The sequence below is a fragment of the Mesoplodon mirus genome (genome assembly GCF_964341445.2).
Source record: "Mesoplodon mirus genome assembly, chromosome: 1".
Taxonomy (NCBI): domain Eukaryota; kingdom Metazoa; phylum Chordata; class Mammalia; order Artiodactyla; family Ziphiidae; genus Mesoplodon; species Mesoplodon mirus.
The window spans coordinates 1,349,588-1,362,042 of NC_138976.1; the positions used below are offsets into that span (position 1 = coordinate 1,349,588).

A 12,455-nucleotide genomic window follows, 5' to 3' on the forward strand; every position below is an offset into this window, starting at 1 on the left:
GTGTTTTCTACTTCACCCCTATTGCTACTCGCCTTATATGCTCAGTACTTGGCTCAATGATTTAAAACAGAAAGTTCTCTGAGACCTCCTAGGTGCCAGGCATGTTTCCAGATGCTGGAGATGACAGTGCCATGCTCAGGCTACAGTGACACTGAAGGTGATGACATTTACCAAGCCTGGCTGGTGCAGGGCTTGGCCTGGATATGGACGTCCTCCTGCAAGGCCCTCTGGGGGTCCAGGATGGCTCTAATGGTGTTGGCCTTATGCCCCTTGTCTGTACCCTCATTGAGGTGCCTCCCTCTCCTCACCTTCAGCCTGGCCACACACCAGCAACCCACCTCGATGCACCCCGACAGGTGCCCCCACACACAGGGGCCCGATGCCCAGGTGCCACAGAAGAAACTCTAAGGTGCAGCTATGTGCGCCTCGGGACCTGCTTTCTCCTGAAGGAACTGACCCCCACCCCTTCCTCTCCAGCCATTCCGTCCTCCAGAAGCCCTCCCTGCCGGCTCTTCCCACCTCTGAGGCCCTGACATGCTTTTTGCCTGGATCACTCAGCCAGCCCCGTCTCACGGAGGCTGCCCCTTCTCTCCAGGACGAGCTGGGCAGGCCCATTCCCATGCCCCCAGCCTCAGCACCCGGGACTGAGGGTGTGCGTCAGGGGCTGAGCACAGCACCTGGCCTGGAACAGGCCTGCCCTACAGACACCCACAGACCCCACTTTACGCCCTGTGGGGGAGTGAGGGGCACAGGCTCACGGCCACGGGCCACCGGGCCTTCACCTACACTGAGACTGCTGCCCGCCCCAAGGGCCCCTGGGAGGACTGCCTGGCAGGTCGGTCATCAGGGATGCTAAGTGGGGATGCCTGACCTCTCCCCAACAAGGCGCTCACATCAGACCAGCGCCGTCCAATGGGAACGTAATGCCAGCCATGTATGGAATTTTACACTTCCTGGCAGCTGCATTAAAAAAAGGAAACAGATGAAATAAATTTTTATAGTGTATTTTATTTAACCCAATAGATCCAAAATATCATTTCAACAGGTAAGGCTCTCACCGAGCTACTTCACAGCCTCGGCACTGTGGCGTGGACTCTGCGCTCAGAGTGCATCTTGGTTTGGACCAGCACCCTGGAAGGTACAGGCTAGTGGGAGAGGCCGACTGTCACAATACTGAACACAATGTGACAAAGTGCCGTAATGATGATGGGACAGCCTGGTTCTCTGGCACCACCTCTGCCCATTGTCCCTCTGCCCACAGCAGTTCTGTGTCCCGTGTGTTCTGGGTAACGTAACTACAGCTCACATGACTACAGAGCTTGGCATGAGGAGCTACGACATTTCCCCCAGGCAAGAGCAGCCGATTCTAGCCCACCCAGTGGGGGCTCCAGGGAGGTGGTGACATTTGTATCCAGCCTCCAAGTATGAGCCAGGGGAGAGGCTGGGAGGAAGGAGAGAGGAGTGGACATTGCAGGCAAAAGGAAGGGCGCCTAATCAAGACTAGTGACGGCTGTCGTGGCGGTGCACCTCCTCGGCACAGCCCCCGCGTCCCAGTTTGCCGACAGCCCCAGTTCACGCCTGTTGAGCCAGCCCATGTGTCAGCAGCACCCTCTTTCAGTCCCCAAACTGTCCAGGTGCTCACCCTGCGTAAACCCCAGGTTGGCGAGGTTAAGGAAGGGGACAAAGGGCACACAGCATCTAGGTGGCAGGCTGGGTCTTAGAGCAGATGGTCTTTGACTCAGAGCCCTGTCTCCATGGCCCAGAGGCTTGATGGCTCAGCTGTGGGCCCAGGAGCCCTCTCCTGCACACCAGCCTTACAGACAGAACCTGAGAGGGTCTCCACACACAGCTGAGCGGGAGGGAGGAGGGGAGGGGAAAAAAAGCCCCAAGGCCCTTGCAGGTCACCTTTGCTAATCATGGCTTTCCTTAAAGTCACCCTGTAGGAGTCAACACCGTGCTGCCTCTTTAACAGCCCCCCCGCCAGGGCCCAGAGGTCTCCAATTTGCCCTGGGCAAGTTGCTTTCTGCTGCTTCCGGTGTCTTCAGGTTAGAGCCCACTGGGGCTGACCACAGGGCTCCTCAGGCCACCAGAGAGGAAAGTCTGCTCTCGAGCTCTTGAGCTCTTTGAAGCTAACTTGACAGCCCTGAGCCTGGGAGTGTCAGTGCTCTCCCTCCCGGGCTGGGGGGTGGGGGTGGGTACCAGCGACACATCTCTCTGCACGATGATCTGCTGGGACCAAGTGACTGCAGAACACAGTGACCACCAGGAAGAAGGGGACCGAGTGGTGGGGCCCAGGGTGCATTCTACTGCATGTTCCCTAACTCTGTGTTGACACAGGCTGGGAACTCGATTTCTGCAAGGCAAATGTTAGCTTAGCAGAGTGGCCACGTCAGATGGGCTGAAACTCTCCCTGCACCCGCCCGGGGCTCTGACAGCGTGGCTGCTCCCTTGCCAGCATCACGGCAAACAAATAGAAGAACCACACTCCTTCCTTCTTCCCAAGCTTCTGGGTCCCATCAGTGACCACCTTCCTACCCCCGCCAGGCCAAAGCATAGCAACAGCCGCTGCTGGGAGCTCAGCGGCTGGGCGATGTGTAATTGCGCAGACACACGCGCCACCCTTCCCGCCCTCCGGAAGGCGCCGGGGCAAGCGGGGCAGGCCGCTGCTCTTCCCTACCCTTGCCAGGCGGGTGGCAGGTGAGTGGGCCGGGCCAGGCTGGCTGCTTTTTCACCTTTTTCTCACTGGGAGAATGAGGGTACAAAGGGCAGCACCCTTCTTCCCTAAGATCCTCTGTGGGTGGTGGGCTCAGATGCTGGCTCCCGGTGGGCGCCAGGACGGGGGAGCAGCCTCAGGGAGGAACAGGAGGCTGAGGCCCAGCAGCCTAGGCTGTCACTCGGCACCTCGGGGGTCGCCCTCATTCAACACAAATATCCACTCAACAACGGTTAGGGAAAACCACATAGAGATACGGGCTTCCGTCCACGGGGCATCACTGGGCACAGAGGGAACCGCTGCGCACGGGAAGAAGAGTCAGGGGCCTCGAGGGGGCTTAGGGCAGACAAAAGAGGGGCGGGGGACCGCGCGGCCAGCGCCGGTGGCGAAGGGGGGTGGGGAGGGAAAGGGCCGGACGAAGTGTGTGCCCGGGGAAGGCGACGGCCGAGCCGGGGAGGAGGCCGGGCCTGGGCGAGGCGAGGCGGGACGGTGCGGCTGGGCGCTGCAGGCGGACAGGACGACCCCCGAAGCGGGAGCCTGGGCGGCAAGTGGGGCTTCGACGGGGGCCTGTGAACTGGGGGCCGGCGGCGTCTGTCCCTTCCAGGGTTCTGTGCGGAGCACATGGGCACTGCTTTCCGAGTGCTAGACGTGGACGGAGACGAACTTCCCGGGCAGAACTGGAACCCGGAGCCGTCAGTGGCCGTAACTAGGCAACTCGCGGGCCGCCGAGAGGCGCGCACGCGCAGTCCGCAGGGGCGACCGGCGCATGCGCGGTCGTCTTCCGCCCGTTTCCCAGGCTTCGAGAGTCCAACGGCAGAATGAGAGGAACGCGCCTGCGCCAGGGTGCTGCTCGGGTTCTCCGCTCAGCCGGGTAGTCGTTCTCGGTCGGTGCACCTGTTGGCATCGGTCGTTCAAGACTGATTCTTCCCTTGGGTCTTCTTGAAGAATCCCGACTCTTCTCACATCCTAAGCCAGAAGAGACGGGGAGAAAGAGCCGGCATAACCCGGACGACGTCCCAGGGCGGTCCTCGCGCGCCCAACCGGGCAGGTGGGCGGGCAGGTGGGCGAGGGGCGGGGCCAATGGATGGGCGGTGAAAGACGGGATGCGGGCGGGGGCGGGGCCAGGGGCGGGGCGAAGTGTCACGAGGGCCCCTGCGAGGGGCGTGGCGCGCGCTGACGTCGCTGCCGGACACGTCGGCGGCGCGGTGGCGGCGGGGACCGGAGCCGGATGTGCCAAGATGGCTGCTGTGTCTGCGCTTGTCGTAACCGCCGCGCCGTGCTCCGCTCGCGGCTCTTGAGGGGCGGGAGCCGGGGGTCGCGGAGGGGCCGGGCGGTAGCCGGAGTGGGCCTGAGCCACCCTGCGGCGCGCCGGTGAGGGCCGGGGTCTGGGCGGAGGGAGGCGGCCGGGCCGGGCCCAGCCCCGAGCGGACGGCGCGTCTCCTGGGAGCCGCCGGGGGTCGGGCGGGGGCCTGCGGGCTGGGAGGGTCGGGCAGACCCCTTGGTTACCTGCCCGCTCAGGCCGACGTGGCCTCCACCTGCACGGGCTGTCGGGTCAGCTGAGTGGACACAAGCCGTGGTGACCTCAGTGTGGGGTTGTGTTGGAAAGGCTGGCTGGAAGAAAAGCCAGACCTGCAACTTTTTAAGGAGTAGAAGCATTTAGGAAAATTTTTTAACAGTTTAGTTTGCCCTTTGCTTCGAAGGTTCTGAAGTTTTGTGTTCATTGGTTGAAAGGTTTCTATTGAGCTGTGCGGGCGATGAGGTAGATTGACATTTGAACCAAGGAACAGCCTTGTTGCGTCTGTTGGTAATGGGGCGAGGTGACCAAGATGTTGCAACCGAGGGCGAGCGCTGTGTTTTATATCAAGGGGCAGAGGAATGTGTAAACCAGCCTGCCCTTTTTGTGAAGAAAGTATTACAGTAGAGCGTCTGGACATGACACAGCCATTTAAAATCAGTTGTTGCTGCTTTACCTGAAAAGTTTTAAATGCTTTGGAGGTTGTGAGTTGCTTATTAAGATTTTGTTTTAAATACATATGATGCAGATGTTAACCAGAGAGGTTTTTCCCATCCCCGGATATGGCAAGAAGCAAACTGAGTCACAGACAGTTGTTCCTAGGTTGATACTTTTGCAAGTTTCAGCACAGCCTGCCTCCCTGCAGTTTTTTTCCCCCGTGACCCTTTTTAGGGTTCCAGGTGTTATCTTAGAAAGATACAGCGAGAGCCAAAGAAAATCAATTCTTTCTTGTTCTTTGTGACTCGTACACCCTTAACAGCAGTTACGGCAGTAAGTCTCAAAATTGTACGGAAAGTTTTCTCCAGGATAGGTGTGCACATTTTAATGTGGTTCCTTCCTGCTTCTGTAAACATCTTTTCCGCGTGTCCTTTTTGCTCCTTGTCATTTTTTGCAGTGTTTAGACACTCCCTTCTTTAACATCTAAATGTGTATGATTCTGTACTTAGAAAAGTTGGAGTTTGTGCTGTCTTTGTGTCCCGTGTCCCCTAGTCTAATAGGTACGTTGCTTAGCAGTTGCCGTGAGGGAGATTGTGGGCAGAGCATAGACTCCCAGGTGCTTCCTGGCACTCCGGTTGGTTTACACACTTACGCTTGAGGCGACGGCCCTGGCAGGAGATAAGTGTGCTTTCAGTATCTCAGTTCAGTAGCCAGGAATTTATTTTGAAACAGGTTGGATTTATTTCACATAGATCCAAGGCAGCTTAATTGACGAGCTAGGGTTATGAATAATGCATCTTTAGGAAGATGAGCTGGTTTCTTTGAAGCAGTCTGCCTTTTTTAAAGTTAGGTGACTTGAGGCTACAGAATGACTTACTGGACAGAATAAAATTCTGTATAGTCAAAAGATAAATGATATGCCCTTGCATTGTTTTTTGCTGGTGAATATAAAAAAAGATCAAAAGAATAATGTTCAAGTCAGAAGATTGTTCCAGATGAAATTGGTATATTGCTAAAAAGCTCTCAGTTGTCAGGGAGAGAAGTGGAAGCTACTTTGTAGGGAAGTGTTAGTGTTTGCTTATAAAACGGTTCTTAGTCCAGGAGTTGAGAAAACAATTTTAAGGAAGTTTCTGCAAGGAAAACATCTTAAGTATAAATGTTATGTGAAATTTAGATTCTGATAAGATTTCCCTATTAAACAGCCATAGGGATTTGGGCCTCCCAAAATCCACTGTGAATAGAATTTCGTAAGATTAAACGCAAAAGGGACTTGGAAACCATCATTTCAGTTCTCACTTTATAGGTGAAGAAATTGGGTCACAGAATGAGCAGTGGTTGTGGCTGAGCCACTCAGCTGGCGCCCAGTCTGGCTCTCACAGTGACACCTGGGGAATAAATCCTCTGGACCTGTTCTCTGTGTATGTGTGTGTGTGTGTACTTTTTTAAAAAATATATGCTGCTTAGTGTGGTTGAGGGTCTCCTGCTGAAGCCTTACAAGGAGGATGTCATGTCCTATAAGATGCCTCTGTTTCACAGATAAGAGGAAGACGCTCTGCTTGTCCTCCCCTTGCTCCATATAAAGCTGAGCTGTGAACGTTCTTTGTTTTAAAATGACAGCTTAGAACCAAATGAAGTCTCTGATGCTGTTCCTCATATATTTAATTCCATTAAATTTGAGTGAGTTTCAAAGTGCTTGTCTGTCAGAAAGGGTTCCCTGTTGGCCTGGGACAAGAGTGTGTGCGGGCAGTAATAGTAACGGATTCATAGATTCATAGGGCTCGTTTTCAGATGGGAATAGGAACTTTCATTTGTAAATAACTTTACTCAATATACATTTATGCACTTTTTCTTTTGTCTGAGTATCAGAAAGATTCCCAAGGACAGAAACATTGTACACCTGCGGAAATGTGTGGGTTAAACTCAGGAGTCCTTCTATCATTTCTTCCTTTGTTGTTGACATTTTTCTGTGATGGGCTCCACGTAATCTGTTCGTGAAGGCTGTTCTGGGGAGAAGGACTGACGTACAGAGGAGGACTCTGTAAAGTGCAGGTTAACTATTCAAGATTATACTTAGTGTGTTTGAGTAAAAAACGAACAACAACAAAAAACGCTGTAAAGAGGATTTCTACTCCCTTGTTTTCTATAAAGGGTTTATCGGCCCTCTGCCTGTTATTGACAAGTGTTGAATCAAGTCAGTTGGTCAGTTTTAAAGCAGCTTTAAGATTACTTGGGGTTTTCATTCCAGGCATAGTTGTTACAGCTCCGGTTATCGGAGGCAGCTTGTCTTGCTAGTGATGTGCCACCAGTCACGGTGCAGAAAATGAAGCATTTTACAGGGTGGGATAAAAGGCGTTTTAGGTGAATACATTTTAGATGTGTATTTTGCAGCTTATATTACTCCGTAATGCTCTTTAATTAAAGAAAACGGAGGAGCAAATTTTTAACTTTTGTTTTCCTTTCAAGATTCAGAATTAACCTGTATGAAAAGTATGACATGCAGTCTTAATAGAGGAGTTGGCTTGTTCTTGGTCTGCGATAAGTTACAGGAACACGTGGAGGGACTGCGTACCTGGTGTGACTGGCGTTAGCTTCTGCCTGGTCCCTGCCCGCTTGCCGAGGGCATCGTGGAGGCGGTAGGCGTTGCCTGTGGGTGTGTAGCTGGGGTACGTTACTGAATCTCAGCAAAGCGCAGCGAGTCATCTCAAGGCACTCGGCCGTGCTGTCCCCCGGGTCCTCCCTCCCGAGCTGCCCGGGACAGCAGTTCTCACGGGAGTGGAGGCAGGAGAGGTGTAGCCCTCAGGACTGCAGGATGCAAAATCGTTGTCAGCCTTTTTCTTCTTTCTTAGTTTTCCTGATTGCAGCTGGGACTTTGAATACATGGATTTTATGTATTAATTCTTTTTCTTTTTCTTTTTCAGTTCAGAGTGAGGAGCACCTCTCTCCTGCTTCTCTCTGTAAAGCAGCATCTCATGGTGCAGGAGCTCGATCATGCAACCTCCCCCCCAGGCTGTCCCGTCTGGCGTGGTCCGGCCACCTCCGTCCGGGAGTCCTCAGAGCATGTTCTGGTCCAACAGCCCGTACAGGAGACAGGCCAATAGTAATGCACCGGTGGCCCCGATAACCTGCCCACTGCAGCCGGTGACGGACCCGTTTGCTTTTAGTAGACAGGCACTCCAAAATGCATCATTGGGCAGTTCGTCTAAAAGCAGCCCACCTGTTGTGCAAGGCCCCGCCCCACCATTGTCTCTTCAGCAGCGTGCCGGTCTGCCTGGGCCACACGCAAATGCCGGGGAGAGCTCCCAAGGACCCTGCGAGCCTCTGCCAGGCCCTCCGTTGCAGCTCAGGTCAGATGCCAGCCCATTTCCCGGCGTGCTGAGCCCCTCGGCACCGCCTGGGCCCGAGGCGAACAGGAGAGTCGAGGTCGCTCCTGGCCCAGAGCCTGAAGTTCAGACCCCACCGTATCCTCCTCAGTACATTCCAGGAGTGGGTCCTGACAGCTGTCGTGTGGGCCACCCACAGGCGAACACGCCACGGCCCGACAGACCCCTGAGCAGGCCGAGCCCACACGACGGCACCGCGACACCAGCAACGCCCCCTTTCCTCCCTCAGCCTCGTCAGCAAACGCCCGGGCAGTGGGGGCCGGTGCAGGGAGGCCCGCAGCCTTCGGGGCAGCATTACCGGCCCTGCCCAGAGGGACCTGTGCAGAACACGGTGTGCCACGCCTCCAGTGCTGCCCACTTTCCCGCTCCGTCCAACCTGCGTCAGGGTCCTGGCCACGAGCAACACGGCCCCCTGGTGTCTTTACCGGGACCCTCGGCCAGTGACGGGAGAAGTGAGGCGGTCTACCTGCAAAGTGGAAACCACTTAGCAAATAGCTTTGATCCAGAAAATGCATTCAGGCAGAATTCCAGAGTTGGGAACGCTCGGGCGGGCCAGGAGTTCAGGTTGAGGCCAGGAGTGAATCGAGGGCAGTTGTCAGACCTGGCTCTCGTTAACCCCCTCGCTCAGGGAAACGGCCCAGAAGGCCACTCGCACACCCCGCTGGGTGCCGGGAGCAGCTGGACCCTGCCGGAGGCGGGTTCGGGAGCGCTCTCCATGTTTTTCAAAGGAGGAGAGACAGAGAACGAAGAGAACCTCACATCTGAAAAAGCAGTCTCTGCTGGTCAGTCTGACTTTGATGGTTTCTCCCCCGGCCCGGGCCTCGGCCAGCCTCCTGCACACATGGGGCCAGGAGGCGTTTATCAGGCCTTCCTCAAAGGTTCCAGCAGCGAGCCCACGCAGCAGGCAGGAGACCCACAGCCTTATTTTTCTCAGTCTGCAGGCATCCGACACGACAAAGCAACCACTAACGCTGCCACTGTTGACATGTGGGGTGACACAGCACGTGCGGGGGCTCACGGTGCTGGCGGCCCGCAGTACGAGAACGTCGAGAACTTAGAGTTCATTCAGAACCAGGAAGTGCTGCCAAGTGAGCCCCTAAGCGCAGACCCTTCCTCCCCAAGCGCTCAGCTCAGATACGGGCCCCTTCCCGGGCCGGCTGTCCCCAGGCTCAGTGCCGTGGGCCCCACTGGAGGCGGGGGCCCTAATCTCGAGGCCCCAGATGCGACGGCGCACCCTGCGCGGTCTGAGAGCATGTCTTCCAGTTACAGCAGCCAGAGCCACCGGGGTCTTCCCAGTGCAGCCAGGCCCCACGACTCGGGGGGCACGTTCATTCAGCAGGAAGTTGGAAAACCTGAAGATGAGGCTCCGGGGAGGTTTTTTAAGCAGATCGATTCTTCTCCTGTGGGAGGCGAGACAGACAAGAGCGCCGAGAGCCGGAATGACCGCGGCAGCGTCGCGCCCCAGCCCGTGGCCCCTAGCCCCCCAAAACCCACGGGGATATTTCAGACGAGTGCAAATAGTTCTTTTGAGCCAGTGAAATCGCACTTCACTGGAGTAAAGACAGTCGAGGCAGACCGCGCCAACGTGGTGGGCGAGGTGAGGGGGCCCAGCGCCCACCAGAAGCAGCACAGAGCAGCCGCTGCCGCGCCCGACGCCTCCCCTGGCAACCTGGAGCAGCCCCCCGACAACATGGAGACCCTCTTCCTGCCCCGGGTCTGCGCTCCACCTCTCACCACACCCACGGAGGCCAGTCCCGGGCTTCTGCACGCCGCGGGGCCGCCCTTGGAAGCTGTGCTCCCCGCGCCTGAGAAGAGGCCCTTGACCAGGGCGCAGGGGGCTGTGAAGTGTGAGAGCCCAGCCACGACTTTGTGGGCGCAGAACGAGCTGCCAGATTTTGGAGGCAATGTCCTCCTAGCCCCAGCTGCCCCCGCACTTCATGTGCCCGCGAAACCTCAGCCATCTGAAGTGATCCAGCCTCCAGACGAGGGGGTGTGCGGCCAGCAGTCCCGGCAGCCAGGCCCCGGCCCCACCGTGCAGAGCAGGGACGGCATTGGTGCTTCTGAGAATCTCGAGAATCCTCCCCAGATGGGCGAAGAGGAGGCCCTCCCGTCCCAGGCAGGTCCCGGTTATGCCAGTCTGCTGTCCTCCCCACCCACCGAGTCTTTGCAGAATCGGCCGGTCTTGATCGCGCAGCCTGATCAGAGCTACAGTTCGGCTCAGTCGTCCTGGAGAGACTCTGGGCTGGCGGGAGAGAAGCCCACGGTCAGCAGCCAGGCCGCTGGGGGTGATTCTGGGGAAAACGCTCCTTTGTCTGGGGCTCCGGCTGGCGCCCTCATCTGCTCGCCTCTGCCTAACCATCTTGCCCAGAGTAATTTCCCACAAGTTTGTGGTACCTCGGAAATGGTTTCCAGTCAACCTGCTAATTTGCTGGTTCAACAGCCATCTCATCCATTTCCGAAGAACTTGCTTCCGGAAAGTCAAAAGATGCATAACGCAGAGAGCATTCTTCCCGAGTTAGTTACCAGTCCTGCTGGAAGCACAGGCGTGATGTTAGTTCCTCCTGCGAACAATACCTCAGTACCTGATGGTAATAAGGCACATCACTCCAGCAGTCGGGATGAAGCTTCGGGAGCCCTAGACTTTACATTCGGTCGGACTTTGGAAAATCCTGTAGGAATGTATATCCCGGCCCAAGCTGATAGCCCAGCTTCTTGCCAGCAAACCATCTCCAGTCACAGACCACTGCATGGGCCTGGGGCACATACCCCAGACCGTTTCTACCAACAGGTGACAAAAGATGCTCAGGACCAGCATGGCCCAGAGAGAGCCCAGCAGGAGCCGGCCCCTCCCCCTCCCCAGGGGCCCAAAGCAGCACTTCCAGAGCCTTCAAACCCAGGAGGTCCACCAGTGCAAGGACAGCCCCCAAGCCCAACCCATCCGTCTGCAAGTCCGGCTCCAGCTGACATGGGCCAGCAGCTGCTTCCTCGACCACCTCGGTCCTCCAGCGTGTCCGTCGCATCTACCAGCTCAAGCCAGGCGGCCGCGCGGTCTGACCAGCAGTGGCTGCAGCCGCCGCCTCCAGACTTGGCGTCCTACTACTATTACAGGTCCCTGTATGATGGCTACCAGCCCCCGTACCCCTCACCGTACCCACCGGATCCTGGCACCGCCCCCCACTATTATCAGGTAGGGTCGAGCTTGTGGACTGTTGAGCCCCCTGACCAGTGGTTTCTTCCTCACGTCATGTGCCTTGGTGGGGTTCTGTTGGTCAGTTCTGAGGTGACCCGTGGTCAGCTGTCACGCGCTGCTTCGTGAGAGGAGTGCTGACTGGTGACAGCTTGTTCTGCTGAGCGCGGCCTTTCCCTTGGAAGTCCACACCGTGCATTAGCACACTGAGTTGGGTAGAATACCTGCTTAAGTTCTGTTTAACCCAGCACATCCCGACTCACGCGACAGAAAGGACCTTTGTTTCCTGTCCTGCCTCTTGGCTTTCCGCAGACCCAGGGTTCTTGGTTGCACGGTTTGGGAAACTGGAATAGCCTCTTGAAGCTTCTTTGTGGTTTTGACCTTAAAACCTACCTAAGAAGCAACAGGAAAACTCTAGTCTTTCAAATGCCTCCTTCAGAATGAAATTATTTACGGAAAAAAGTTAGGTTTGGAATGTAATTCAAATGAAACAGCCAAGAGCCGTGTAATTCCATAAGCTTCTTGCAGGTACATAGTGATAGCAGCAGAGCAGGGGCCCCACTGTGCCCAGAAGGTTCTCTTCACACTGATGCAGGCCCACGAATGTCGTTTAAGTTCTGTTTAATCCTGCCGTAGTGAGAAAAAGTCATCCAGGTGGACACACGTTTGATTACTGTCCGCTTCTCACCATCTCTCGTCCTGGCCAGCATCACCCGCGGGCAGCGGAGGCAGAAGGATTGTGGACCAGAGGTTTGAAGTCCACTGTCTGACATGGGGGCAGGCGCCGCGCTGGAGGCCCTGCAGTCAGAAGAGGCTGAGGGAGCAGGGCTGCCCCGGTGGTGGGGCTGCCTCGCGGGCTTGGGCATCTTTGCACGTGTGGGAACAGGTACACGCCTAACCCCTGAGACCTGGGAATCCTAGATCCAGAAGGAACCCCATAGAAGGAAATTACGCTGTGCCCAGAGCCCAGGAAGGCCTGGCAGTGCATGGAGGGGCCGCATACCTGCTCCGGGCCCTTGTCCAGCCGGCGCCCAGCAGCACTTCTGTGGGAGCCCACTTCCTCCTGCCTTGTCTCTGTGTCGCTACAGATTCCAGTAGAGGTTAAGAACAAGTCCATTTTATGTGATTTCTCGTCCTCTGCTGGGTGATGGTGGAACGTCGGGCTGAGTCAGGAAGGACTGATTCTGGCTCGTGCCTGGGTCACCTCGTCTCTACTTCAAGTCC

The 12,455-nt window shown here is 56.3% G+C and overlaps 1 protein-coding gene across 5 annotated transcripts in view; it reads left to right on the forward strand.

Moving 5' to 3' along the window:
- The first annotated feature begins 1,047 nt into the window (after positions 1-1,047).
- The window catches only part of SEC16A (SEC16 homolog A, endoplasmic reticulum export factor), a 34,701-nt gene continuing 23,293 nt past the window's right edge, over positions 1,048-12,455 (forward strand). For 4 of the 5 annotated variants that reach the window (XR_014295622.1, XM_082639538.1, XM_082639540.1 and 1 more), the window contains exons 1-2: positions 3,910-4,084; positions 7,583-11,231. Coding sequence is in view for 4 of the 5 variants with exons in the window: in XM_082639538.1 (XP_082495664.1) it covers positions 7,653-11,231 (3,579 nt within the window). In the remaining variant the exon portion in view is untranslated. Of the gene's footprint in view, positions 2,698-3,909; positions 4,085-7,582; positions 11,232-12,455 lie in introns of those variants that run through there. The other variant, XM_082639539.1, reaches the window with a different exon arrangement.